Raw genomic sequence first — 27,646 nt, forward strand, 5'->3', positions numbered from 1 at the left:
AATATCTTGCATAGATAATCTATAGCAATTTCGGAAAGATTTATTAACATGAGGTAGTTTATACCGTCCATACCTGGAGATGTATTTTTTGAAATTTTTATGTTTGCTGCAAGTTCCCTCGGAGTGATAGGAGTTACAATAAGGTTAGAATGTCATATTTTACAATTTGTAATTAGGGTTTACAAAACGTTAATAGTTACAGTTTGTTTAACACATTAATATTTTTCAAGTAATTAAACATATTTGTAAATTTACAATGTGCTTGTAAGACTGCTTTTATATTGTTAGGTAGTGCTTTTGTCTTTCACTGATATATTTAGGACACTCTATTAGGATATGTGATACATTAAAGTCGCAGTTACATAAGTCAAAAATAGGGCGATTTGATTTGGAGATTAGGTAGCTGTGATTTGTGACATAGTATAGTCTGCGATGGCCTATACGTAAACGGGTTAGCTTAACAAACAGCTGACGCTTTAAATTTATCTTGCATCAAGATTCGGTTGAGGGCTTTAGATGTGTAGAGTCAATTGTGAAAGATTCCATTCAATTTTCCATTCATTTGTCACTTTTTCTTTAAGGAACGATTTGTAGTCGGAAACAGACACTAAGTTCACTAACACTGAAGAGGCACTGTGTATTGCTTCTCTGGCATGGAAATCTGCTTGTTCGTTTCCTTGAAGTCCAATGTGTGATGGAGCCCATATAAAGCGTACTTGCTGCCTCGCGTTATTTAGCAAATGTAATTGTTCTTTTATTAAAATACCTATGGGATTACTTGTATATAACTGTGCCATCGTATGTAATGCACTGAGAGAGTCGGTAATTATGACAGAATTTGGAATTTTTGGATACGTATATAAATGAGGGCTTGCAGAATTTAGTACAGTTCTCCAGAGTAAATAGTGAAATTGGAAGATAATTTAAACTGTAATACAATTTTCGGAGTTATAACTGCTGATCCCACAACATCAATAGTTTTGGATGAATCTGTATAAATATGACAATGATCTGGGAAAGAAGCAAGTATGTTGTAAAATAATTGAATAATTGTTTCATGGGGGGTCTCAAGCTTATTATATTTAGAAAGAGTTAGATCACATATTGCAGCAGGAAAGGTCCAGGGGGGAGGTGTGACTGTATTAGTCTGATCAAAAAATTTTGGGAATTGAATATTATGGAGAGAGAGATATCTTCTGATTTTCTCGTAAAATGGAGGGTTCGTCCTTTTTTTATTTACATCAGTTTCTTTAAAACATTCAGCGATAGTATGATGGAAAGTAGGATGCGATTTTATCGCACATATGGATGATGCGGGTGTTAATGATAACTACATTCTTCTAAAATTTAAAGGTGGTTCCCCGGTAAAACATTGTAGACTTGTAATGGTACTAGACTAGTACAAAATGCTCCTGTAGCTATTCTTAGTGCTGTATTTTGTATGACTTCTAATTGCGCAAAAAGAGTCTTATTTGCAGATGAGTATACAACTGATCCATAATCGAGTTTTGATCGTACTAGTGATTTGTAAATTTGAATTAGACTTTTAAAATCTGAGCCCCAATTACGATTGCACAGTGTTTGCATTAAATTAAGACCAGATTGACAAGATTGCTAAATTTGTATAATATGGTATTTGGTATTACCGAGATAGTTTCTTATCAAAGATCATTCCTAAAAATTTTACGTATTCCACATGAGTTAAGTCGTTTCCATATAACTGAAGATCTGGATTTGTAGAGTGCCGTTTTTCTTTAAATAAAATACATTTGGTTTTGGTTGTAGAAAATTGCAATCCCACAGCTTTTGACCAGTTTCCAAGGTGATTTATTGCATTTAGTTTTTTTAAGATTTTGTTTATCGCTACTAAGAATAGTGTTGAACTAATAACGGATCCTTGAGGTGTTCCATTTATTTGGTCTTTAGCAGTAGAGTATGGTATACTCAAACCAGACAGAGACACTGCGCATGCGCCGACACAGACCCAGACACAGCGCCAATGTTGGTAAGCATTGGATCTGCTTTACCTGCCAACGCCGAACTTAGCATGGTTCCGACCCTTTAGTCGTGACCGAAACCATATGCAATGACATTATTGCGTCAACTTGTAATCTTTTATTTTCAATTATATTTTCAATTCTATTTTAACTTTGAAATATTTTATTTTCTATTAACCATTTATTCTCACAATATTATTTTTAACTAATTAATTTTTTAAATTAAAGAAAAAAGCCTTCCAGAGGTAGGATTTGAACCCGTATGAAATATTTACTAGACCAGCATACTACACGCGACACCACGGGCGATTGATGTTATGCGCTCAAAAGAGTATAATAATATAAATGCGGTTAACGCTAGGAATTTAAAATATAGATACTCCTCGTTTTGATTGCTGACAAAATAAGTAACTAAGATGAATTATACTAAAGGAGAGAAAAAATATTAGCAGGTTAGGTTCGCGAAATAAATTAGTGGAGTAACAACTCATTTATATTTTTTCAATAAAAATTATCTATTATAAAAAAAAGTTATTAATTAATAGGTACTAATAAACGAAAACTATCATTGACCCGGTAATATTAAATTAATATATAGTGGTAAATAACTGTACAGGATTTTAAATGCATAACTCAAAGAAATATCAGTCTCTAGCTGTTGGATATTTAACAAGATGACCCCACCTTTAATGAACATTGGTTGACACAGTTCTCTCATGCACATATATCTCGTACACTGCTCAATATAGACATACAATGTTCGTCACACACTCCAAATCAAACAAGCAGTTCGAATGTTAACAATAAGTTTTAGGAATTGATTCACACCAGGGTACACTTCATTTGCCTAATACACTTTTGCTATTCTAACCCATTGTCCTTTTAAATGCAATACAGATGAATGCCGTTTCATCCTGTCAATAAAACATCTTACTTTCACCCTCTTATACTTTAACTTTATTGTTGGAAAAACATAAAAAATATTCGGAATTTAATTAACATTTATTCAATCTAGCTATTGGAATGATACCAAAAATAATTTTTATGTACAGGGTTTTCGGAACTTTCATTTCTAAACTTTCTATTCTATTCTAAACTTTGTCATTTTAAACACAGCACACACATGTGCGCGCGCGCGACGTCCATCGCATCAACCTTTTAATGAACGATTCTTACTTTATCACTTAATCGTATTACCAATAAAAATCGCCCGTGCAAGGCGGAATAACAACAGTGATGGTAAAAATAGGTGGATCACTCTAGAATCAATAAAAAGCATATGCTTAACAAATTCCATAGTCATGGCACAACACCCAAGAAGAGAGATCGAATAAACATGAACCGACTAATTAGTCTTTTACACACCCATGTAAATGATTAAGACAGGTTAGAAGAAATAAATTAAACTTATACCAAAGACGGATTCCACAAAGGGGTAGAATACAAAAATGATCATCACACACTCGGAAAAATGCGAAAATTTCACTCAACTTGGCATTTTTTAATAAAGCTTGCGATTCCATAGAACAATGGGGAATGGGTGGTTCATGCATTAGATAACGGCAGAATGGACCCCCAATATAAAAAGCTCTTAGAAAACATTTACAGGAAAGCAACATTTACAGTTTAAATCTATGAAATATATTCTCACACATTTATTATGAAAGCTCAATAATAAAATATTATTAAGGAGAGCAGTCAGACAAGGAGATACGATATCACCTAAGTTATTTACACTTGCTCTGAAGGTTATATAAAAAAAACTGGAACTGGAACAAAAAAGGTATTAACAACGATGGACGCTACTTAAATCACTTGCGATTTTCAAATGACATTGTACTAATTAGCACATGTACACAGGAGTTACAAGAAATGTTTAAAGACTTAAGCATCGGAGATAGTACTACTAACATATTGAGAAATCTAAGATTATTTTAGCTAAAATAAAAAAAGAGATATCACTCTTGACGATAGGAAGATTGAAAATGTAAAAGAATATATGTACTAACAATGTGTAACAGATAATTATGTATCCTACTAACTATACCTGCTGTTGGTAGGCACGTACTTCTTTATAAAAAGGTATATAGATACAAAAGGACTTGGGCTTATTATTTAATGGAATTTTGACTTGCATCGAAAATTTAATATTTTTTGTATTTTTAAAAATGTTATTTTTTCTCATTTAACATAATTTTATTATTTCATTGCCGAATTAGATACTATATGTATTTGCGAAAATTTTGTAATGTATTTTGTTTACGTGGGTATGTCTTTTTACGTTTTATGTAAGAATCCGATTAATAAGAGCTGCTTTTATTTTATCCATTGGTCTATGATATCTTGTAAAAAGCTTTGTTATTGTTTATGTTCTAGTCTCATTTGTGTGCTACAGATGATGTCTGGATAGAAGGTTATCTTAAAACAAATATGATTAAGTGGTAAAATAGATATTTGTGTTCAAATGGGTAGTAGTGCTTATGCATAAAAGGAAATAATGGTTAATTTATCTAACAAAAATATACCACCAAATTTGCAATTATCTTTATTAGTAATAGCTTACTGACTATACTCTACATGTCAAGTCCAAATAATAAAACCTTGTTCCTTCAGAACAGAGCGCTTTAAATTTCAAAGTCAATTGCATGCAGGAGATAGTTCTATCCTATGACAACTAAGAAGGCATGATGAATCTTGCACAACACTCACATTCATATAATTTATCGGTGTATGCGGACAAGAATCATCCAGGCAGAATAAGGAAGATTACCAGCAGAAGGAAGTTTCTCTTGAGGGTTCAGATGGCAAGGATCAGCTTCTTTTTTGGCATGACGAGTTTTTCTGGTATATCTTACAGTTTTTTCTCGATTTGAGTCGTCATACAATGGAACTGGTTTTCGTGGAATGGATCTTACGAATCTAGACTTTATTTCTTTAGTTCTCTGGGTACTTATCTTCGAATATTAGGTAGGGTGATAGCTACAATAGGGTAAAGCTTATGTACGGATGTTAGTGTTATTGTAACAAACATCCGCTGGTGATTTAGCTGACTAACTTGATAACTAAATCTACGTGTCAAATGTGTGTGGTTATCACCCATACTGGCAAGGTATATTTGGCGGCAGAAACATGGAGTGCTAGCGTCTACGTTGTAAGGGTGGAAGGATGTACGCCCCATTTTTAGCTGACAAGGTTGCGAAAAATATTATTTCTGGTCCTTTTAGTTTTAAACAATATTCTGTGAATAAGAGCGTGCGATATAAACTATCTTCAAGGTATTTATAGTAAGTCCAGAGTTCAAGGATTGGATTACACTATTAAATGTAGAGTTTTGTGAAAGCGTCTGTATTACGGAAATTTAAGGAGCACACCTGAGTTTTTCCGAAGTTTGGCTTAAAATTAATTCGTATTGTATTTTTATAGTATTTAAGGCATCATTTAGATTTTTCTCCACTTCAGCAACAAAAGTTTTTGGTTGTGCAACAATAGATGTATCGTCTACATATCGTCCTAGTATCTACTAGTATGGGTTGATTGTTTTTGTATATGTAATACAGTGCAGATGACATTACGCTATTTCAAACGAGACTGTTCTGCGTTCTCCATCTGGTATTCTTATCATAAAGTCATACTAAAAAACTTCTGTAGGCATACGCAAGTAATAAAAGTTAGTTTATTATCTAAGGGGATGTCATATAGTTTTTGGAGCAATGTCCTCTAATTTATGGTGACGTAAGCGGTATCAAGATTGACAAATATTACACCAGATATCTGATATCTTTCGTACCCGTCTTCGTTGTGTTGGGTAAGATTTAGTATTTTGTGACTTACATAATCTTTCCTCTTTATAGCCACATTGGTCTTTTAATTTGAGTTTTCCTTCTATTATCAGTGAAATTATATTAAGGATCATGTGCAAAAGTATTTTAAATAACTGACTAAATAAAGATATTGGCCGATAGTTGTTGTGGTCGTTGGAATTTACGCAAGGCAACAACTTTGGCTTGTATCCAGACTTTCGGTTTCTGCATAGTTTGAATACAGCTGTACATCATCCGGCGCCGCAAAAGTTTTGTGCCCATATCCTTAATGTCGGGAACCCTATTATTTTTCATTATATATGTAGATGATAAATGCAAGCTCAAAATCGTTAAAAGGTTCCCTCAACTGACTGGTTTTGTCCTCTCTCACATTAAGGTTTTCTTTATTTCTTTGCCAGCAGAGAGAGAGCACTTCCATATTTACCATGTGGTTTTCAGCGATAAGCTTAATACTGTCAATGCCACTTAAGTTGGCGAGGCGCAAAAACCCAAAATTAAAGTCCGCTTGGGGTGGATTAGGTGGTTGTCATCAGTCTCCTCCCAGTAGTTAGGTGCGTAACACAAAAGTGAAGTGCGGCTGTTATTTTTCAGATTTCTTATTATTTTGGATAGTTAAGTGTGTTTGTGGCAGTTTCTTTAAATTATGGCGTTAGAAAGTAATAGAAAGACTAATTCTGTTATTAATGGACAATCTCGTGAGATCATAATTATATAATGTGTTATTATTTCAAAAAGTTTAAGCTTGAAGCAGATTCCTTGAAAACTGTGAAAGAAACAATAGCTAAAGCAACAGGTAAGTTTGTACAATAAATTAATTTTAATTCGCTATCAAATGAACTGAAAATAATCGAGAGTTTTTAACTTTGCCTTTATATTTTATTAGTCATATCTGCCTAATTCATTTTTTTTAGTTGTATAACGTACTTTTGTGGTTGTATCATATGGCATTCTTCTTTTTCATGTGCAGTGCTCGATTATCGAGCGTTGCTATCGAGCTATCAAATTGGCTATAGTAATTTTGTTGACGGCAGCTCGTAAAAGAGACGCAGAGTATCTGTTAAACCATTCTCTTAGGTTTCTAAGCCATGACGTTCTTCTTCGACCTGTCCACTCTTCTTCCGTCTACCTTGCCTTGTATTATTAAGTGGAGTATATTATATCTCTCTGGGTGTCGCATAACATGACCAAAATATTCAAGTTTGCAACGGCATAGCTTTTTAAATAAACATATTTACAAAAATTTGTGAAATTATAATTATTGTGTGTACATCGGTCTTACTCTCGATAATTGAAAGACATTTTTTAACATACTTAAATTATTACACCTATTAGCACATGAATATATTGTGTACTGTCCTATGGTATGGCAGTAAATATAGACTTTTTTATACTTACATACTTGATAAAATGAATCGCTGTAGTTATTTTTACAGGAATTTCCATCAGAACAATCGAAAGGATAACAAGAGAGGCAAAATGTTCGTTAAAAAATACCGACAGAGTCCAATTTGCCAGTCCAGGCAAAAAACGAGTAAGTAGATCAATCATAGATTTGACGGAATACCAAACAAGAGACATTCGCAGAATAATCTACGAATTTTATAAAACAGACAAATGTCGGGTTACGGTAAAAAAAATAAAACAAAAAATTCATAACGATTTGGATATCACAATTTCACAGACATATCTAAGGCGACTTCTACGCAAAATGCAATTTCATTGGAGGAGAACCAAAAACAACTGAAAATTACTTATAGAAAAAAATTAAATACGAGCTTTGAGTATAAAATATCTCAGGCAAATCAAACATTTTCGTATCCAAAATAGGCCAATTGTGTATGTTGACGAGACTTACTTACACAGCGGTCATACTTTTTCGAAGAACTGGACTGACGAATCAACAAAGGGATTATTTTCTATAATTTCTAAAGGTCAACAACTGATAATAGTGCATGCCGGTGGAGACATGGGATTCATTAAGGATGGATTATTAATCTTCAAGTCAGGTACAAAATCAGGGGATTTCCACTCTGAAATGAATGCACATAATTATGGAAAGTGGTACAAAAACGTTTAATACTTAATTTACCTAACTCGGTACTAGTTTTTGATAACGCATCTTATCATAGTATTCAGTTAGAGCGGGCGCCTACATCAAACTAAAAAAAAATTAAATGATAGAATGGTTAATACAGAAAAATATTCCATTTATACCCACCGCTTTAAAACCGGAATTATATGAAACCATTAAATATCATAAACCCCGTAATGTAAAATACAAGTTCGACGAAATTTTACGCGAGCATGGCCATATTCCTTTGCGTTTACCTCCGTACCATCCCGACCTAAACCCGATTGAACTTATATGTGCTACAGTCAAAGATAATGTAAGCCAGAAAAACGTTACATTTAAATTAGCTGACGTACAAGAACTGGCTGAGGAAGAGTTCAATAAAATTGATTATTATTATTATTGATTAAGAAGGAAGATGAATACATGGATAGCGAAATAGTGGTTGATAACGCCATGGAAATAGCTCCTAATATTATAAATATTAACAACAAATCTTCCAGTACAGAGTTTTCTTTTGATGATAAAGATAAAGAAAATTAACCATTAGAAAATTATCTTCAGTTACTATTTTTCTACACTTGATACTCCTTTTAGTGCTATAATCAAACCAAAATATAAAAATTAAATAATTACTGTGTTACATTTATTTATACAATACCCTCCATTTAATATGAAAGACAATATCAACGTAGTTTTATTTGTTAATTAAATACAGCCATAATTATTATTGTGTTTGTATGTTAAATTAAAGAGATATTATAAACCAGTGACTTTCTATTTAAATTGACTAAAAAAATAATAACAATTTCATCTGTCTAATGATATATTAAACCTTCCAAAAAAATATTACTATTTTTTTAATTGTGTAATAATTATTTGAACTATACCGTTACGCCACTGAAACTACTTATCAGAAATAGTAAACCATTAGGAGAATCATGGGGCGTAAACATAATCTATTTCTCAGTGACGTACTGCGTAATCCGTCGCCAAGTTAACTGGTGTTTGCTGTACCGAATACCCTAGGTTTAACGTAGTTCAGTCCTCTATGTATTTCTCGCACTAGAAATACGTCACATTTTTATTTAGTGCATATGTATGATAAGATCAAGTAAAGTTTTTTTTATCTCTAGATATACTCTCAATATTTATAGACATAATTAGAATAGTTGGTCCTAAAAAGGACCGATTTGGCAAAATTAAATTAAACGGGTGATTGAAAAACAAGGCGAATAATTAATTAATCATTAACCAGGGTACACCTGAGTTCGGTGGTCATATTAGTACTTTAATATTCGTGAATGCTCCTTCTTTGAACCTCATAAGCAATGGCTAATCTTTTACTTTTAATTAAAAATTTAAATTTTACATACTGACTTTTATTTTTCAAAGTTATTTCGAATCAGATTTGTATAATAATACCTTTAGGTATTAAAGAGTCTCTTTGTGAAAAGTAAATAAGTTTGTAACATTGGTCAAAACCTATATATATATATATATATATATATATATATATATATATATATATATATATATATATATATATATATATATGTATATATAGATAATAAGCAAATCAACAGTTACATTAAGTGTACAAAATTTCAATTACATACTATATTGGCGCAGGAGATAGGTTTATCCCAGAGATAAAGGTTACATGTATATTTGGGGGTTTATTTAGTTTTTACATATTTTCATTGCTAAAAAAGTGGGAAAAAGCCATGTTTATGCTTTTATTTCTTTAAACATTTTCTATTGCGTTCTTTCTATCGCTCAGCTTTTTTAAGCGACCTGTGTTTTTTTCCAGGGCTATTTCAAACACTCTGTCCTCTACTATTACATTATTACGACTAGTTCATTATTTTTTTCTTTCTTGCAGCCATTATTGAATGTTGTTTATCTTGTGTATCTTCCGTATATTATTATTTATTCTGTGTATTAGGATTTTAATTTTGGCTATTATTAAGATTCTCATGTCAAGTGTATCTAAATGTCATCTCAACGTGTTTATTACTTGTCTTGTTTCTGCGTTACGAATATCCATCTATCATGATAGGTTGTAATGCGTAGTTTATACTCTTTGCTTTTTCAAATTGCTTTCTCACTTCCTCAGCCATAGGTTTCTTTTTTCCTCGTTAATACTGTTCTCGCTCGATACAGTTATTCTAAGATATGTAGATTTCACTATTAGGCTCTATCATTTGGTTTTTATCTCAAATTTACACCTATGAAATTTTTTTTTATAATATCTGATGTACTGATATTAAGCTGGAGTAGAATATTTTCTAGATAATATTTATTTGTGTTGATTATACTTGTTTTACAACCTAGTACAGAAAAGAATAAATGTTTGTGTGTTCAGTGTTTTCTAAGTCTGCAAAACATAAACAGACTCACATATTAAATTACACAGGGTGATTTATTAAAAAATACTCAATCTCTGAATTGAATATTTTATACTCCAAAATGTGACTGTGCCCTACATGTCTTATACAAATATTACTCCTTACTGAGATACCAGAAATATAAATATGGATTTCGAATTTCGCAATGCTTTTTTATTATTATTTTTTTAAATTATTTTCTTATGGCGTTATGTAACTGTTGAAGGATAATGCTGGGAATAAGGTTCAATAGGTTTTTTATATTTTATTTGACGTTTTAATTTTCAAATTGGAGTTCATTTTTTGAAAAACTATAAAATTGTGAAAACAAATTGCTATATAAAAGTACTGTATTGTCATGCTGTGAGCTTATGCTGCTCTACTTCTTTTATAAATGTCTCCCCTATTTCTATTCACTTAATGCTTAAGCCATGGCTATGTTTAAGGATAGTGCATTTAATTACATCAAATTGAGTTTAAATTTGATAGTTTTCATTTTATGAGTAACTGATGGTATATGACTAGCATATGTTGGTACTATATATCAAGTTCAACATCTGGGAGTGAAAGCACACTCCTGTAAGTAATTTCAGGGTAAATTACGACGAAACCAGAAATAACCCATGATGTTCTCCCCGTGACTTTAAATATTTTACACTGATTTTTATTAAGGTTGATATATATTTGAAAAAAAAAAACGAAAAAAATTCAGTACATGCAGTTAAACAGCCGATCTGTCAATTTATAAATAAGAGCAAGTACCACCCCGCTAAAAAGCATACCCATACACAAAAGTGATGATAAATAATGTATTGTACAAACTATAGAGTTATATTACTTACTGCATAGGATGTAAAGTATTTTTCTAATACAATTGGAATGATTGAGTGAATAGGTGAACTATCAAATAGGAGACTATTACTGTGGAATTAAAAAAACTAAATAAGCCGTTGATAAAATATTCATTAGGCAGTTAATGAGAAATGTTGAGAATACAAAAAAACAATAAATTAGTTATTTATAGATTTGAAACAAACATATGATATAATCATAAGATTAAAACTATGAAATGTTATGAAAGAACTAGGCTTATCTAAGAAATTAATTAATTTAACAAGCAGTATTCTACAAGTGAAGTAAGATTCGAAAGAAAGGTGTCGACTTATTTTCAAATGTATATTAATCTTAAACAGGAAGATTCCATGTCTCCACTAGTTATTAACATCAACATCGCTTTGGAGAGCATCGCCTGGAAAACAAATAGAGAAAATCTCACAGTTTAATAATCAAGGTCCTTACATATACAGACGTTCGCCGATAACTTTAATATAGTAGCGAATATAATTATTAGCAACTGTTGCTTTTTAAATATACAATGACCTTTATATAGCATACAAAGCTATCAGAGAGAAAGAGGAGAATGTCTAATATCAATCTAGAACTCGCTGATTTTCTCCCTTTCGTATTGGGTATGTATATTATCATAGAAAATAAAAGCAAGAGGACTATATAAAACTCTATTTAAAAAGTAAAATCAGTAAATAAATAATATATATAAAAAGATTATATAAATCCCTAATATTTATAAATTAAAATATACGTGGTAAAGAGACTAAAAAGTAATCATAACCTAAAGTTCTTTGAAAAAAGTGAATGAATTAGCGAAAGCAGCTCTTTTGAAAACTAAATATTATGAGACGAATTATTATTCGCCTTAATTCGTCGTATTAATATTATTACACAAACTAAAACGCTTGTCTACAAAAAAAATCAGGAAAATATTTACGGCAGCAAAGACTAATAACTTTACAGCTGATTGCCACATAAATAACAATGTAACGCAAATGGGATGATTTTATATATAAGGCAAATAATATTCTATTATAAACGATATGTAGATAGAAATAGTAAAATTAAAACTAGAACTATTATACAATATAGTAAATACTTGCTTAAATAAACTTAAAATGTTCTACTGAAATTTAGCGATAAATGTTACAAATAAAGTTCCATTGTATGACGACTCAAAACGAGAAAAAACTGTAAGATATGCCAGAAAATCTCGCCATGCCAAAAAAGAAGCTGATCCTTGCCATCTGAACCCTCAAGAGAAACTTCCTTCTACTAGTAATCTTCCTTATTCTGCCTGGATAATTCTTGTCCGCATACACCGATAAACTATATGAATGTGAGTGTGGTGCAAGATTCATCACACCTTCTTAATGTCATAGGCTAGAACGATCTCCTGCCCGCAACAGACTTTGCAATTTAAAGCGCTCTTTTCTGAAGGGACAAGATTTAATTATTTGGACTCAACATGTAAAGTATAGTCAGTAAGCTATTGCTAATGAAGATAATTGCAAATTTGACACTTCTTATATTGATTACTTATTACCCTTAAATAGGAGATAAAACATTTATCTTCTTCTTAAAGTGCCTATCCGTTCCGGACGTTGGCGATCATCACGGCTATCTTCACTTTGCTTATTGCAGCGCGGAACAGTTCAGTGGTAGTCGTGTTATACCACTTTCGCAAAACATTTATAAGTGTGCAATATTGGTGAAAGTGGTATATTTTTGTTAGATAAATTAACCATTATTTTTTTTACATAATCACTACTACCCATTTGAACACAAATATCTTTTTTACCACTTAATTATATTTGTTTTGGGATAACCTTCCATCCAGACATCATATGTAGCACACAATTGAGACTAGAACATAAACAATAACAAAGCTTTTTATAAGATATCATAGAACAATGGATGAAATAAAAGCAGGTCTTATTAATCGGATTCTTACATAAAACGTATAAAGACATACCCACGTGAACAAATTACATTACAAAATTTCCGCAAATATAAAACGCATCTAATCCGGCAATGAAATAATAAAATTATGGTAAATAAAAAAAATAACAGTTTTAAAAATACATCAAATTTTCTATGCAGGTCAAAATTCCATTAAATAATAAGCCCAAGTCCTTTTGTATATAATATACCTTTTTATAAAGAAATACGTGCCTACCAACAGCAGGTATAGTTAATGGGATACATATTTATCTGTTACACATTGTTAGTGCACATAGTCTTCTATACTTTCAATCGTCCTATCGTCAAGAGTGATATCTACTTTTTAATTTTAGCTAACATAATCCTAGTTTTCTCAATATGTTAGTCGTACTATCTCCGATGCTTAAGTCTGTTATCATTTCTTGTAATTACTGTGTACAAGTGCTAATTAGTACAATGTCATTTGAAAATCGCAAGTGATTAAGTAGCGTCCATCGATGTTAATACCCTTTTTGTTCCAATTCCAGTTTTTTTTAATATCCTCCAGAGCAAGTATATATGATGTAAAATGCAAATATCCTCCTGGGCTTTCACAGATTTTAACTGTAAATGTTGCTTTCCTGTAAATTTTTTCTAAGAGCTTTTTGTTTTGTGGGTCTATTCTGCCGTTATCTATGCCTCTGCCCCATGAACTACCCATTTCCCATTGTTATATGGAATCGCAAGCTTTATTAAAAATGCCAACTTGAGTGGAATTTTCGCATTTTTCCAAATGTGTGTGTGATGATCATTTTTGTACTCTACCCCTTTGTGGAATCCGTCTTTGGTATAAGTTTAATTTATTTGTTATAACCTTTGTTAATTATTTACATGGGTGTGGTAAAAGACTAATTGGTCGGTTCATGTTTATTCGATCTCTCTTCTTGAGTGTTGTGCCATGGCTATGGAATTTGTTGGACCTCTGTTAAGGATTGTTATTGATTCTAGAGTTATCCACCTATTTTGACTATCTCTGTTGTTATTCCGTCTTGCACGGGCGATTCTTATTGGTAACACGATTAAGTAATAGAGTAAGAATCGTTCACTGAAAGGTTGATGCGATGGTCGTCGCGCGCGCACATGTGTGTGCTGTGTTTAAAATGACAATGGTTTAGAATAGCAAAGGCAAATGAAAGTTCTGAAAACAATATGCATAAAAATTATTTTTGGTGTCATTCCAATAGCTAAATTAAATAAATGTTATTAAATTCCGAATATTTAAAAGTTTTTCCAACAATAAAGTTAAAGTATAAGAGGGTGAAAGTAAAATGTTTTATTGACGGGATGAAATGACATTCATCTGTATTGTATTTAAAAGGACAATGGTTTAGAATATCAAAAGTGTATTAGGCAAATAGAGTTTCTGAGTACCCTGTTGTGAATAAATTGCTAAAACTTATTATAAACATTCGAACTGCTTGTTTAATTGGGAGTGTGTGACGAAAATTGTAGGTCTATATTGAGCAGTGTACGAGATATATGTGCATGAGAGGACTGTGTCAACCAGTGTTCATTAACGGTCAATGTACGCCCTTGCCAAGCAGCAGACGTTAAGTGGAATCATGGGGGTAGTATCTATATTAATATTTGTTAAAAGTGAACCAGTGGGGTCATCTCGTTAAATATCCAACAGCTAGAGACTGATATTTCTTTAAGTTATACATTTAAAATCCTGTACCGTGGTTTACCACTATATATCAATTTAATATTGCCAGGTCAATGATAGTTTTCGTTAATTAGTACTAATTAATAACTTTCTTTTATAATAGATAATTTTTATTGAAAAAATATAAATTAGTTGTTACTGCACTGATTTCTTTATCTGATGAGTATCTATATTTTAAATTCCTAGCGCTAACCGCATTTATATTATTATACTCTTTTAAGCGCGTAACATTAATCACCCGTGGTGTCGCGTGTAGTATGCTGGTCTAGTAAATATATCATACGGGTCCAAATCCTACCTCTGGAAGACTTCCTTTAATTTAAAAAATTAATTAATAAAAAATAATATTGTGAGAATAAATATGGTTAATAGAAAATAAAATATTAAAGTTAAAATAGAATTGAAAAAAGAATTAAAAATAAAAGATTACAAGTTGACGCAATAACGTCATTGCATATGGTTTCGGTCACGACTAAAGGTCGGAACCATGCTAAGTTCCGCGTTGGTCGGTAATGCAGATCCAATGCTAACCGACATTGGCGCTGTGTCGGCGCATGCGCAGCGTGTCTGTCGAGTTTAAGTGTCTCATACTCTACTTTTAGTGTTGGATATTGTACCATTTATCTTAACTTTAAATTGTCTCTTGTTAAGAAAATTATGAATAAAATATAGCATATTACCTTTGACACCCCAATGGCCAAGTGTGTTAAGAATGTAATATCTCCAAACAAACGCGTTTGTTATATCAAAACAGACAGCAAGAAATTCCCCATTCCAATTGTAAATGATTCATATATTTTTGACTCCAGGTCTATTAAATTATCTATGGTGGACCTGTTCCTGCAAATGTCGCTTTGCTCATTGATTATTGATTTATTATTTTCCAAAAACCATCTTAGTCTATAATTCACCATTTTTTCTAAGATTTTGCACATTGTATTGGTAAGCGAAATTGGCCTATATGAATTAGGATCAGTTTGTGATTTATTTGGTTTAAGTAATGGAATTATCGCCTTTGTCCATTTTGTGGAAAACTCATTATTTGTCCAAATTCTGTTGTATAGCTTAAAAAGATATTTTTTTTCATTATCTGGTAGATTTTGTAAAAAACTAACAGAAATATCGTCTGGTCCTGGCGCCGATTGTTTGGTGTTACTTAAAGAGTGATTAAGCTCTTCCATGGTAAATGTACTATTAAACGAATTATCTTCAATGCAATCAAAATTTTCCAGTAAATCATCTTAATATTGATAAAATCTTTAGAAAAGTTGTTATTCAACTTTGATGCTGGAGTTTATTTCAAATTGTTTTGCTAGTAGTTCTGCTATGTGATTGTTAGATGTTACTATCTGTTTATCTTTGCATAGGAATAGAATTCTTTTATGTGTATTGTTTCCAGATATTTTTCTACGGTAATTCTGCAAGTATGATTTCTGTTTTTTTAGTTATATATCTAGCTTGAGCCCGTAATTTCTTATAATCCATGGTATTTTCAGGTGTTTTGCCGTTCCATAATGGTAATGATTTTTTTTGTAGAGTTTGTGTTTTGTCACCTCGGGGGAACAAATAAGGGTCTAACCACCTTCTGTTGTCTCCGGGTGCTCTGTAGAGGGCTTCGAATATATTGTCGAGAGCTCCCCTGGACTTGGGAAATATTTATCTTCGGTGTCTTGCCTTGAAAAAGTCAAGATATTGCTTACATGACAATTTCTTCGTCGAAATAAAACACCAAGTTAAGTTGAAACAATTCTCAGCCACAGAGTATGGTAAATAAATGAAGGAAGCAGAGCCCCGCGAGCAATAAGCTCTCGGAGAGCCCGTGAGAGGGACTGACCTGGCTGACCTGAAAATCGCAAATATTTATATGAGCTGTTCGAGCGATAAATAGGGATTTCCAGGTCAAGAGCCAATGGAAAAATTCGAGGCGGGGCGATGCGCATCGAAATGCGTACTAGTCCACAGACTATGGCATTCGATGACAGTTTTACCTATATGTCTTTCACTAGCAAGATGGATTAGTGCGATATAAACGAATTTAGAAGTTCATTTATGTGAAGATTTCTGGTGACTTCTTTTAAGGTATGTAAGTTCTGTTGGATATACTTTTTGAATAAATGCCTATCTGCTTTCTTTAGATTCCATTTTAGAATTGGGATTGTATTAATATCTTTATAATTATTATTGAAAGAGATTTTGATAGGATAATGATCACTTCCATATAAAAACGGGATTAAATCCCATGAAAACTTTGTTGATAGTACAGGATCACATATTGACAAGTCGATAGCTATTAGGTACCTGTATTAACATTATATCGTGTTGATTGTCCAGCATTCAGCAAGTTTAGGTTTTAGAATTTATTTCGAGGGATCCCCATATTGGATTGTGACTATTATAATCACAAAAAATTATTCTGGGAGTGGGAATTTGATTTAATACATCTGAAATATCTGCTTCTGTGATTGGTAAGTCACTAGAGTATATATATATATATATATATATATATATATATATATATATATATATATATATATATATATACATATATATACATATATACATATATATAGATATATATATATATATATATATATATATATATATATATATATATATATATATATATATATTACAGTTATTTATTTTTTATAGAAAGGACACTGATACTCCTACTACTTCTAATTTACTATTGATTAATAGTGCTTCCGATTCATATTTTTGATTAACATATCTAATAACTCCTCCAATAGCACTATTTGCGTCGTTTCGGTTTTTATTGAATGGCATAACTCTGCTCTCCTTTAAAGTTTGTTTCTTGTAAACCAATAATTAATGGCGAGATTATTGAACATAAATGTTTAAGTATTTTTAAACGGTATACCCTTTAACATTCCATTGAAGAATTGGATCGAAAATTTTAGTTTATTTCTTGAGATGAATTTGTTGTAGTATCACTATCTTGATTATATCTCGCGTCATTATCTGAGATCTGAGTCTAGCATTGTTTGTATTTTGTTTATTATTTTATTGCATTTGATCTTCATGCTTTTTTCTGTAAAATACTGCTTAATTATTGTTATTATATTTATAAAGTTGGGTATATCCGATATGTATGTTTGTAGTAAGCTGAGGGGATCAGACGAGCTAGAATAATTTTCAAAAAGTCAAGAGTTTGTTCGTATGTTAAGTTAAAATTATTTGACATATTGTGAAATATTATTTTTGTTGGCATCATTATTTCCTGAATTGATATGGTCGTTTCTGTTTGTTTTTTTTTTGTTTCTTTTTGGTTGGTTTTGGGATTTTAAATTCTTTATTTAATTCTTTAGTAGGAGATGGAGTAGTATTGATTTCCGAAATTGTTCTCTTGTTTGTCGTTGACTGATCTTTAGATATACAATTAGTTTCTATAAGTACGGAAGGTATAAAATTCATATCTGTTTCTTGGTTAAATGTAGGTTCGGTACTAGAATTACTGATGGGAAGGTCAGGTTCCATTTATTAAAGTGATTTCTTAAACTGGGAGAATTCTTGTGGTTGTTGTTGTATTGGCTGTTGTGGTTGGTAGACGATAAGAGTGGATTAGAACAATTTGCTGCAATGTGATCTGTTTGCTTACAAATAAAACATGAGGGTTTATCTAAACTTAAAATATGCGATACGAAATTTGTTCATACGTAATTAAGAACGAAGAAGGTAGGTCTATATCTACAAGTGGTTGAATATATGTTTGTCTTCTAAAACTAAAGACGTGTTGAAATTCTGGGAGGTAACTACCTATTCTAAGGAAGGTTAAAGGTGACATTAATTTAAGACCCAATTTAATTAACTAATTTTCTAATAATGTGTGTGGAATAGAAGGACAAACATTAGATAGTAACAGTCTTTCGTTCGGAGTTAATAATCTTCGTGCTTTTAGATTTTCGCCTTTTATTTTTATTTCTGCTGAATTGGACATACAATTTTCAACCAATGATTCGCTGGATAGATACATATTCTGTTATTTGATAGTCTTGATGAAAATAAAATACTCCGTGGATGAACAACTTCACCAAGAGCTATTATGTACTCTTCTATTTTAGTGTCAGGTAGCGCATTAAATAAAATTGCTTGATTCTTAGAAGGAAACTAAATTGAAGTATTATTAAGTACAGCAGAGTATGATGTTTTGTTTTAAGATTGTTGATTGTCAGTCATGGCTGTTGACAAATTTTTGAGGTCGGATCTGATATCATTGAACAAATCAAAACATATAATAAAGTAATTAAACATCTAAGATCTAATAACTTCACAAGAAAAACCAAATGCAAAATATACAAGACTCTGATAAAACCGGTCCTTGTAAATGGATCGAGGAAAACCTATTAGGTACGTTTGAACGAAAAATCCTTAAACACATATATAAGGGGGTAAAAGAAAATGACATATGGCGCAGAAGATATAATTTTGAACTATACACAGCATACAATGAACCTGAGGTCATAACATCCATAAAGACCGGACGTCTGCGCTGGACGGACCATATTGAACAGATGTTGGTGACTGAAACACCAAAACATATAATGAGGAAAACACCAGTACAGACAAGGTCAAAGGGAAGACTTAGATACATGGAATAAGTGGAACAAGATCTAAAAACACTTAAGATTAAAAAGTGGAAAAATAAAGCAAGGAACAGAACAGAATGGCGGAAAATACTAGAACAAGCCAGGACCCAGAAAGGGTTGTCGAGCTACTGATGATGATGATGATCTGATATCATTTGATAACTCATTAGTACTTAATTAAACCATTTATAGAACCAGAAATGATTCTGATAACAGGCCGCCACTTAACCTTACAAACGGTATGCTTTGAAATGTTTTTGATTTATAAAATAAGAATAACTTACTGTTTTATTCGGTAACGTAGCTGCACTGTATACGAGCATTTAATGCCTCTGTTTAAGTTTATTTCGATATAGACTATTTTAAAAAAGACAATTTTTCCGAACTGAAATGTAAACACAATTTGTATTACCATGTTCAGGACCGGTCTCCTTAACGGAATTTTGTTTATTGCTTATGTACGAGATATGGTGTTAATAATCTGGGAAATGTATATTTTTGGGCGGAAGACAATCTGCTTGCATTGAGACAAATCAAGTCTCAATACAAAATTTCTGTAAATGTGTGATACGGAGTTTTATCTTTTATCTAAAAACATCTGCCAATGCTTCTTGAAGATTTGAATATTGTGGGAAGATTTTTTTAAATATAATAGAGTTTGTCATCACTTTTGAGTAATGAAAAAAATGTTTTAAATGATCACTTCTTAAATATGTGGATAACCATTAGTGGACCACATGTTTGGCCTGCAAGATCACCCATTTAAATCCTGATATTGTAATCCTGTTTTTGGGGATATTTAAAATCTTCTGTTTATATTTACATGAAATAAATAGCACAGAAGAACTTAATCGAGATATTGAATAACGTGTCTGTAGGATTACAGATATTCCATTAAGAGTAAGAAAATGCAGCAAGCAAAATGGAACATTTATATTTTTATACTACCTACAAAAAGCATATTAGGAAAATATTACAAAATATGATCACCAACTAAAGAAAAGTTTTTTTCCCGGAAAAAAACCAGGTTTTTTTTATTATTTTTAAGGCAGTAAGACTTAATAAATATGGGGTTTTAAAATTGGATAAGTGTCCTCAATTTGCGCTTAACATATGTCTATTTATCAAAGAAATACTTTATATATTTACATAGAAAAATAGTATAACTCTCCATATAAACTTAAAAGTTTAGTTATTGAATATTTACATACCCAGGAATTCCTCCGCTTTCCATGTAGTTTGCCAATGTCACATCATTAGACCAAACATCAAACTGCCATTTTCGCAAACCTAGGACTCCACAATGTACTCTTCCTGTATGAATTCCAACTCTCATATTCACATTTACATTCATGACTCCTCTAACTAGGCTAAAATAAATAAAATCTGTTAAGTGCATGGTACTAAGTATTTGCTGTATACACAGAAATTATGCTATTTATATCATATGATGAATGTGGTCCATTATAGTCAAAAACATATATTTTACAACTGAAAGATAATATTTAATAAAATATAAACTTCTTCTTCTTCTTTAAGTTTTATCTTCTATCGAAGGTTGGAAATCATCATGGCTATGCGGACTCTGCTGACTGCCGCTCTGAAAAGTTCTGCACTACTGCATTCAAACCATTCCCTTAAGTTTCTAAGCCAGGATATTCTTAGTCTTCCCACATTTCGCTTTCATCGAATTTTGCCTTGCATAATAAGTTGTAATAATGCGTATTTTTGCCCTCTCATCACATTTCCTAAGTACTCAAGTTTTCTATTTTTGATAGTTAATATTATTTCCGCCTCCTTTCCTATCCTTCTAGTTACTTCCACGTTTGACATTCTTTGAATCCATGATATTCGTAGGATTTTTCTATAACACCAAAATTCAAAGGCGGCCAACTTATTCAGATGGACTTGTTTTAATGTCTACGCCTTCAAGCCATAAAGAAGAGTAGAGAACACGTAACATCGAAGCATTCTCAGGCGTAGTTCTACCCTTATATCCCGACAACAAAGAAACTTTTTAAGTTTAATAAATGATGCACGTGCTATTTCAGTGCGTGTCATAATTTCTTTGGTTTGGTTTGCATCTGATGTTATCCATGTAAGTATTTATAGTTATTAACACTCTCAATTGCAGTATATTCAATAGTCAGTTGGATATTTGCATGTGCAGATTTAGTCATGATCATGCAGTTTTGTTACTTATAATTATTATTTTGTTAAAATATAAACTTGATTGTACATAATATAACAATAAAATCATGTGAAAAAGCGAACAAGATAGTTGTTTAGGTTATACTAATAATTAAAACACTCTGTATTATACCGATATATAGAGTACGCATGAAGCGCATCTGGCGCTGCAAAAAAACCTTCACATTTTACTCTTCTTCAACTAGTCTTGAGTAAAATGTCTTTTATCTTTCCTATTGGCCTCTCTTGGCCAACTCTTGTTTTTCTGACCCCGATTGGCTATTAGGTTTTCGACAGCGGACGTCATTATTCTCTTTCCTTACTCTAAACTATTTTCTACCACGCAGAAGGAAGTGGGGCCTCACTGCGTTACTTTGCCCCAAGAACTATCATGAACGATGACCTCTAAACATATTAGTATGCCGAGCGATCCAACTAGCAATTGGCGCCAACCAGCGTGCGGGGCTGATGGTGTGAAATGGGCTACCGGCCATAATGTTGTGAGAAACCAGGCACGCCATGGAAACTCTGAGTCTGGAATAAACATAAAAATATGGAGCACCCTTAAAATTGGTACGTGGAATGTTCGAGGATTGCTGGAACCCGGAAAATTGGATGTAGTGGAAAACGAGATACACAATTATGCCATTGTAGGTCTATCTGAAACCCACTGGAAGGATAAAGGACATTATACGTCAAAAAATGGCAATGATATTTATTTCTCCGGCAATGATAACGAATCTCGGAATGGCGTGGCAGTGATAGTAAATAATGCCATTAAAACCTCCGTAAAAGACTACATAACCGTCAGCGATCGGATAATTTGTTGTCAGAATGAATGCCAGTCCAGTTAATCTTAATGTAGTACAAACATATGCCCCAACAAGCGAAGCTCGCGATGAAGAGATCGAAACATTTTATAGTACGTTGGAGCAGACGCTTAGGAAGCTTCCAAATAGAGAAATCACAGCAGTCGTAGGCGATTTGAACGCTAAAATTGGTGTAACTACAGAAGACCGTCGAATTATATGGACCTGGCCAAAGAAATGACAGAGGAGAACGCTTGCTAAACTTTTGTATAGACAACAACCTGTTTGTTACTAATACAGGCTTTCAACATCACCCAAGACGACTATACACTTGGATATCACCAGGAAATAGATACAGAAATCAGATAGATTTTATACTGGTAAAAACCCGTTGGAGGAGCGCTGTTAAGGATGTTAAGACCTATCCAGGAAAAGATTGTAATAGCGACCATCAATTTTTATCAGCTGAATTCCGCATGAAGTTAAGAAACAGTCCAAAAACAGGAAATACAACAACTAAATGGCATCTAAGATATAACGATCTGTACAAAAAAGCCGCAATGCAAAGGCTATGTGACCTCAAACAATCATTAAATCCAGAAGAGTCCTCAAATAGCATATAGACAAAAACAAAATCCATATTGCATAATGCTGCGAAAACATTAAGAGTGATAGAGAAGAAAGAAGGAAACAATGGATAACAGACTTCACGTGGACTAAAATACAGGAGAGGAAGTGCTTAAAAGCCACAGGACTGAACAGCGAAAGTGATAAAGAGGTATATAAAGCGCTGAATGGTCAAATAAAACGACTCTGCAAAAATGACAAGAACACACACTTGAACAAAATCTGCATGGAAATAGAAGGGCATAAAACCAAAACTAAGACCAGAGACAGGTTTAAAAAAATAAAGCAGATAACACGTTCCTTTACACCAAACTACCTTGCTATCAAAGATGATAACGGAACTCTACTCACTTCTAAAAAAGATATTTTACACAGATGGAAAGAATACTGTGGACGACTGATGATGGAGGAAAGCACAGACGCCCCATCACAACAAGAAGATGCCAGTTTGTGACGGAACCTGACGTACTCAAAAGTCAAGTTGAAGCAGCAATTATGAGGCAAAAAAGTCAGAAAGCTGCCGGCCCAGATAACATACCAATTGAAATGATTTGGGCCCTAGATGACGTTGGAGTGGATATAATACATCAAATTTGTCAAAGAGTGCAGGAGGCAGGTAAATGGCCTGAGGACTGGACACAATCACTATATATTCCCATACATAAAAAGGGAGCGAAAGATTTATGTAGCAACTATCGCACAATTGTTCTAATTGCGCATTGCAGTAAGATACTCTTATACATAATTCTCGAGAGGATAAAGCCCTTTTTACTACCTAACATTGCGGAGGAACAAGCAGGTTTCATCCCCGGACGTGGTACTAGATGACAAATTTTAAACGTACGGCAGATTGTAGAAAAATCCAGAGAATTCAACATCACAACATATTTGTGCTTCATAGATTATAGTTAAGCTTTCGATTTGGTCAACTGGAGTAAAATGTGGAAGGTTTTGTCTGAAATGGGAGTCCCCAATCATCTGATACTGCTAATTAAAAGCCTGTACAATAACAATTATGCCAGAGTTAGAATAAATGGGGAACTAACCGATAGTTTCAGGGTCACAAAGGGCGTGAGACAAGGCTGCATACTAAGCCCAATTCTATTTAACATCTATGGTGAATGGATAATGCGGAAAGCTACTGAGGACTGGAACGGTGGCATCACCATCGGCGGGAAGAAGATTTGCAACTTGAGATATGCAGATGATACTACTATCCTCGCTAGTTATGAAGCTGAATTGATTCACCCGCTACAACGGATAGAAGACGTAAGCTTAACGATGGGCCTTAAAATAAACAGAGATACAACGAGAATCATGATAATTGACAGAGCTAACAACAATAAAAATCATCTGGTCATGATAAACAATATCGCTGTTGTAGATAAATTTGTGTATCTGGGCTCATTAATAACCAACAAAGGAGGCTGTACTGAAGAAATAAAGCGGCGGTCAGCAATCGCAAAAAGCGCTATGGCAAAATTAACAAAAATTTGGAATAGCCATGAAATAACTACCGATACAAAAATGAGACTAGTAAGAAGTCTAGTTTTTCCAGTTTTTACTTATGCATCGGAATGCTGGACCCTTACTGAGAAAGACAAAAAGAACATAGATGTATTTGAGATGTACTGCTGGAGACGAATGCTGAGAATACCATGGGTGGCCCGAAGAACAAATGAATCCATACTGGACCAGCTAAACATAAAGAAAAGACTAAGAACACAAATATCAGAACAAATCATAAGCTATTTTGGACATGTGCTTCGAAGAAATGGTCTTGAAAAACTTACCATCCAGCAAAAGTAGAAGGCAGAAGAAATAGAGGTAGATCTCCCACACGATACATGGACCAGATTGTTGCTACCATTGGCGCTCCATTGTCAGAATGTGCTAGAATGGCAGAATATAGAAAAACGTGGAGGAACATTGGGAAATTTAGCTTATAGCTTTATGATATCACGATACCTGCATCAGATAACGACTAAGAAGAAGAAGAAGATAGAGTACGGAGTCCGGTTGTGAAAATTGTGCTATTTGGACTTGCGTTAATTTGCTCCGAGATTTGTGTCAAATATTGGGTAGTTTCGAGTATAATTTGCATACAATAAACAGTGCAAAGTGAAGCTAACAATAAATTTAATGGGAGTCATAGTCTACAAGCCTATGAGAGATTTTTAATAGGTCATTTGACCCAGCATAAATCACATAAAAAACAATACTTCAATATGTAATAACAACTTTAGAAACTATATCGTAAATTCTTTTTTGTACATATGAGTCACAGGTAAGACAAACTTACCACTCAAGGGGGTAAGTTCTTTTTGGCCAAACATTACACACTTCTTAAGTATGACATAAGGGTGTTACAATTCATTGTAGCAAAGAGGATTAACTCGGGTAAACAAGAATCACTTCACACCAGTCCAATGCTCCAGACCATAAACTTTCAACCTGATAGCGCTCTGATGGGCTATAGAGGCTCTCTTATCAGCAAAGTGCTTGTCATGTGGGAGTTCTGGGCATAAAGCCTCCCACACGAAATCACCAAATAATGCAGGCCAGCATAAGGCTCTATTCCCGCTATCTCTAGTGACTTATCATCTATCTGTGTTGCCTGCTCGAGCTTGCGCCTTTTTTAGTGTTTTATTAGTTTTTTTGGCGGTTAAAAACACTCACTTTGAAGCTAGTGCTTTCTTAGTAATAGTACAAAATTGCACTGAAAGATCATTACATTTATAACTTTCTTAAAACTCACATGTTTTCATGCATTTATTATTTGGAGAATACATTGATAATAGTCAAAAAGCGGCCCTAACTATTTTTAATTTAATTAATAGTAATTAATTTTTGAACAAAAATGTAATAAATATATGTAATAAAATATAATAACATAAATGAAATACGCTGCCCATGATGCATATTCATGTTTTTTATATCAAATTAAAGCCAATTTTTTTAATATGATATAAGGTTGCCTGAGAAAAAATGGTCGCAAATTGGGTGGTCAGCCGTTAAAAACAAGAGGTAGCAAAGATAAGGTAAAATAGAGCTAGCGCACAACGCCACTGGTTTGATCTGTCAGTTTTGTGAGTTTTAAAAGCAAGCATCGATAGATAGTGTTCGAATAAATCCATTCGAACATATAAAACTATTTATTAATATTTTTAATTTAGTATTTAACTCCACTTTTGACAAAAAGTGGAGTTGTCTCCAACTTTGTAAAACATCTGTCAAAAATATTTGTCAATAGTTTTTAGTAGATAGTTTTTTTGGTGCGTTTTAAAAAGAAGACTCCCCGAAAAATCAGGCACCCCACCCCGCCTACCCTCAGAGTGAATTTAGGAAGCCCTAAAAAACCTCACCAAGGATTTACTCCTGAAGAAGCCCTAAAAAACATCAAGGATTTACTCCTGAAGAAGCCCTAAAAAACCTCATCAAGGATTTACTCCTGAAGAAGCCCTAAAAAAACCTCATCAAGGATTTACTCCTGAAGAAGCCCTAAAAAACCTCATCAAGGATTTACTGATAAATAACGACTTGGATAGACAATAGCGCACATGAACATTTTTTTGAAAGACTTAACTAGTAAGTAGTATTTAGTAGTAGGAATTTTGTTTGGTTCTTTATGTATTTTTACTGATTTAATTTATGCTATTTATTTTTTCTCTATAATAAATTGTTTTTTTGTACCTTTGGATAGCTTTTGAACCATTAGTATTAAGACATTCTTATATTACAGGTAAGAGCTCTCATATTTTGTATCCAGCAATCTATGCTATACACTATCTCTCATTTTAAGGACATTCTTCATGTTTGTCCTGTTTATTGTTTACTGGTTATTGTGTAGATACCAATTTTATCTACAGATAGTGTAATATCATCATAGACGTAATAAGAATAGACTAGGTAAGGTATAGGTAACTTTGTGAATAGAGATGAATAGCCAATAATGACTTTAAGTGGTCTAGGTCTAGCTATCTTTTTCTGTTTGTCAAACTCGTCTGTTCTACCAAACTACATAATACCATAGACATAATAAGAATTTTCTTGCTATGTCTATGTTAATAGTGTAAATTTAGGGTTGCGTTAGCCGTCATCTTGAAATTAAAGTAGAACTGTATTCGCACAATATCTCCGCCATTTTCAACTTTTAGACAAAAATGGTGAGTATTGAAATTATTTCAAATGTAATAAACTAGTAAACTAGTAATTAACTACAACTTATTTTTAAAATTCTTTTCGTGTGGTCCATATTTTCGAAGTTAAGGTCGAAAATATTGAAAGGAGGGGGGTTCGGATAATTATTGATTTATCTCGTTTATTATTAACAACGTAATTGTACAATAAATAATTAAATAAATTAGTTAAATAATTATTCTTTTATACAATTTTATAATTTTTTAAATTTTTTTGTGCTGCAATCAATATTTAATGTTCTATGCCTATGTAATTTAAGACCGTAAATTTTGATTTTGGCAAAAAAATAAAAGAGATCAAAATTGTATAAAATATAATTTTCTTTAATTTCTTTCATGTACAGTAATATCGTTAAGTTAATAAGAACGGAAATAATTCAATAATTATGTTTAACTCCCTCTCTACTATTATTTTCCACCTTAACTTGGAAAATATC

The 27,646-nt window shown here is 32.6% G+C and overlaps 1 protein-coding gene across 3 annotated transcripts in view; it reads right to left on the reverse strand.

Moving 5' to 3' along the window:
• Positions 1 to 27,646, reverse strand: part of LOC140451697 (adenylate cyclase type 6) — a 3,083,308-nt gene that overhangs the window by 829,737 nt on the left and 2,225,925 nt on the right. For all 3 annotated transcript variants that reach the window (XM_072545540.1, XM_072545547.1, XM_072545553.1), the window contains one exon: positions 20,596 to 20,754. In XM_072545540.1, the coding sequence (XP_072401641.1) occupies positions 20,596 to 20,754 (159 nt within the window). The remainder of the gene's footprint in view (positions 1 to 20,595; positions 20,755 to 27,646) is intronic.

This window comes from Diabrotica undecimpunctata, chromosome 1, assembly GCF_040954645.1.
Source record: "Diabrotica undecimpunctata isolate CICGRU chromosome 1, icDiaUnde3, whole genome shotgun sequence".
Taxonomy (NCBI): Eukaryota; Metazoa; Arthropoda; class Insecta; order Coleoptera; family Chrysomelidae; genus Diabrotica; species Diabrotica undecimpunctata.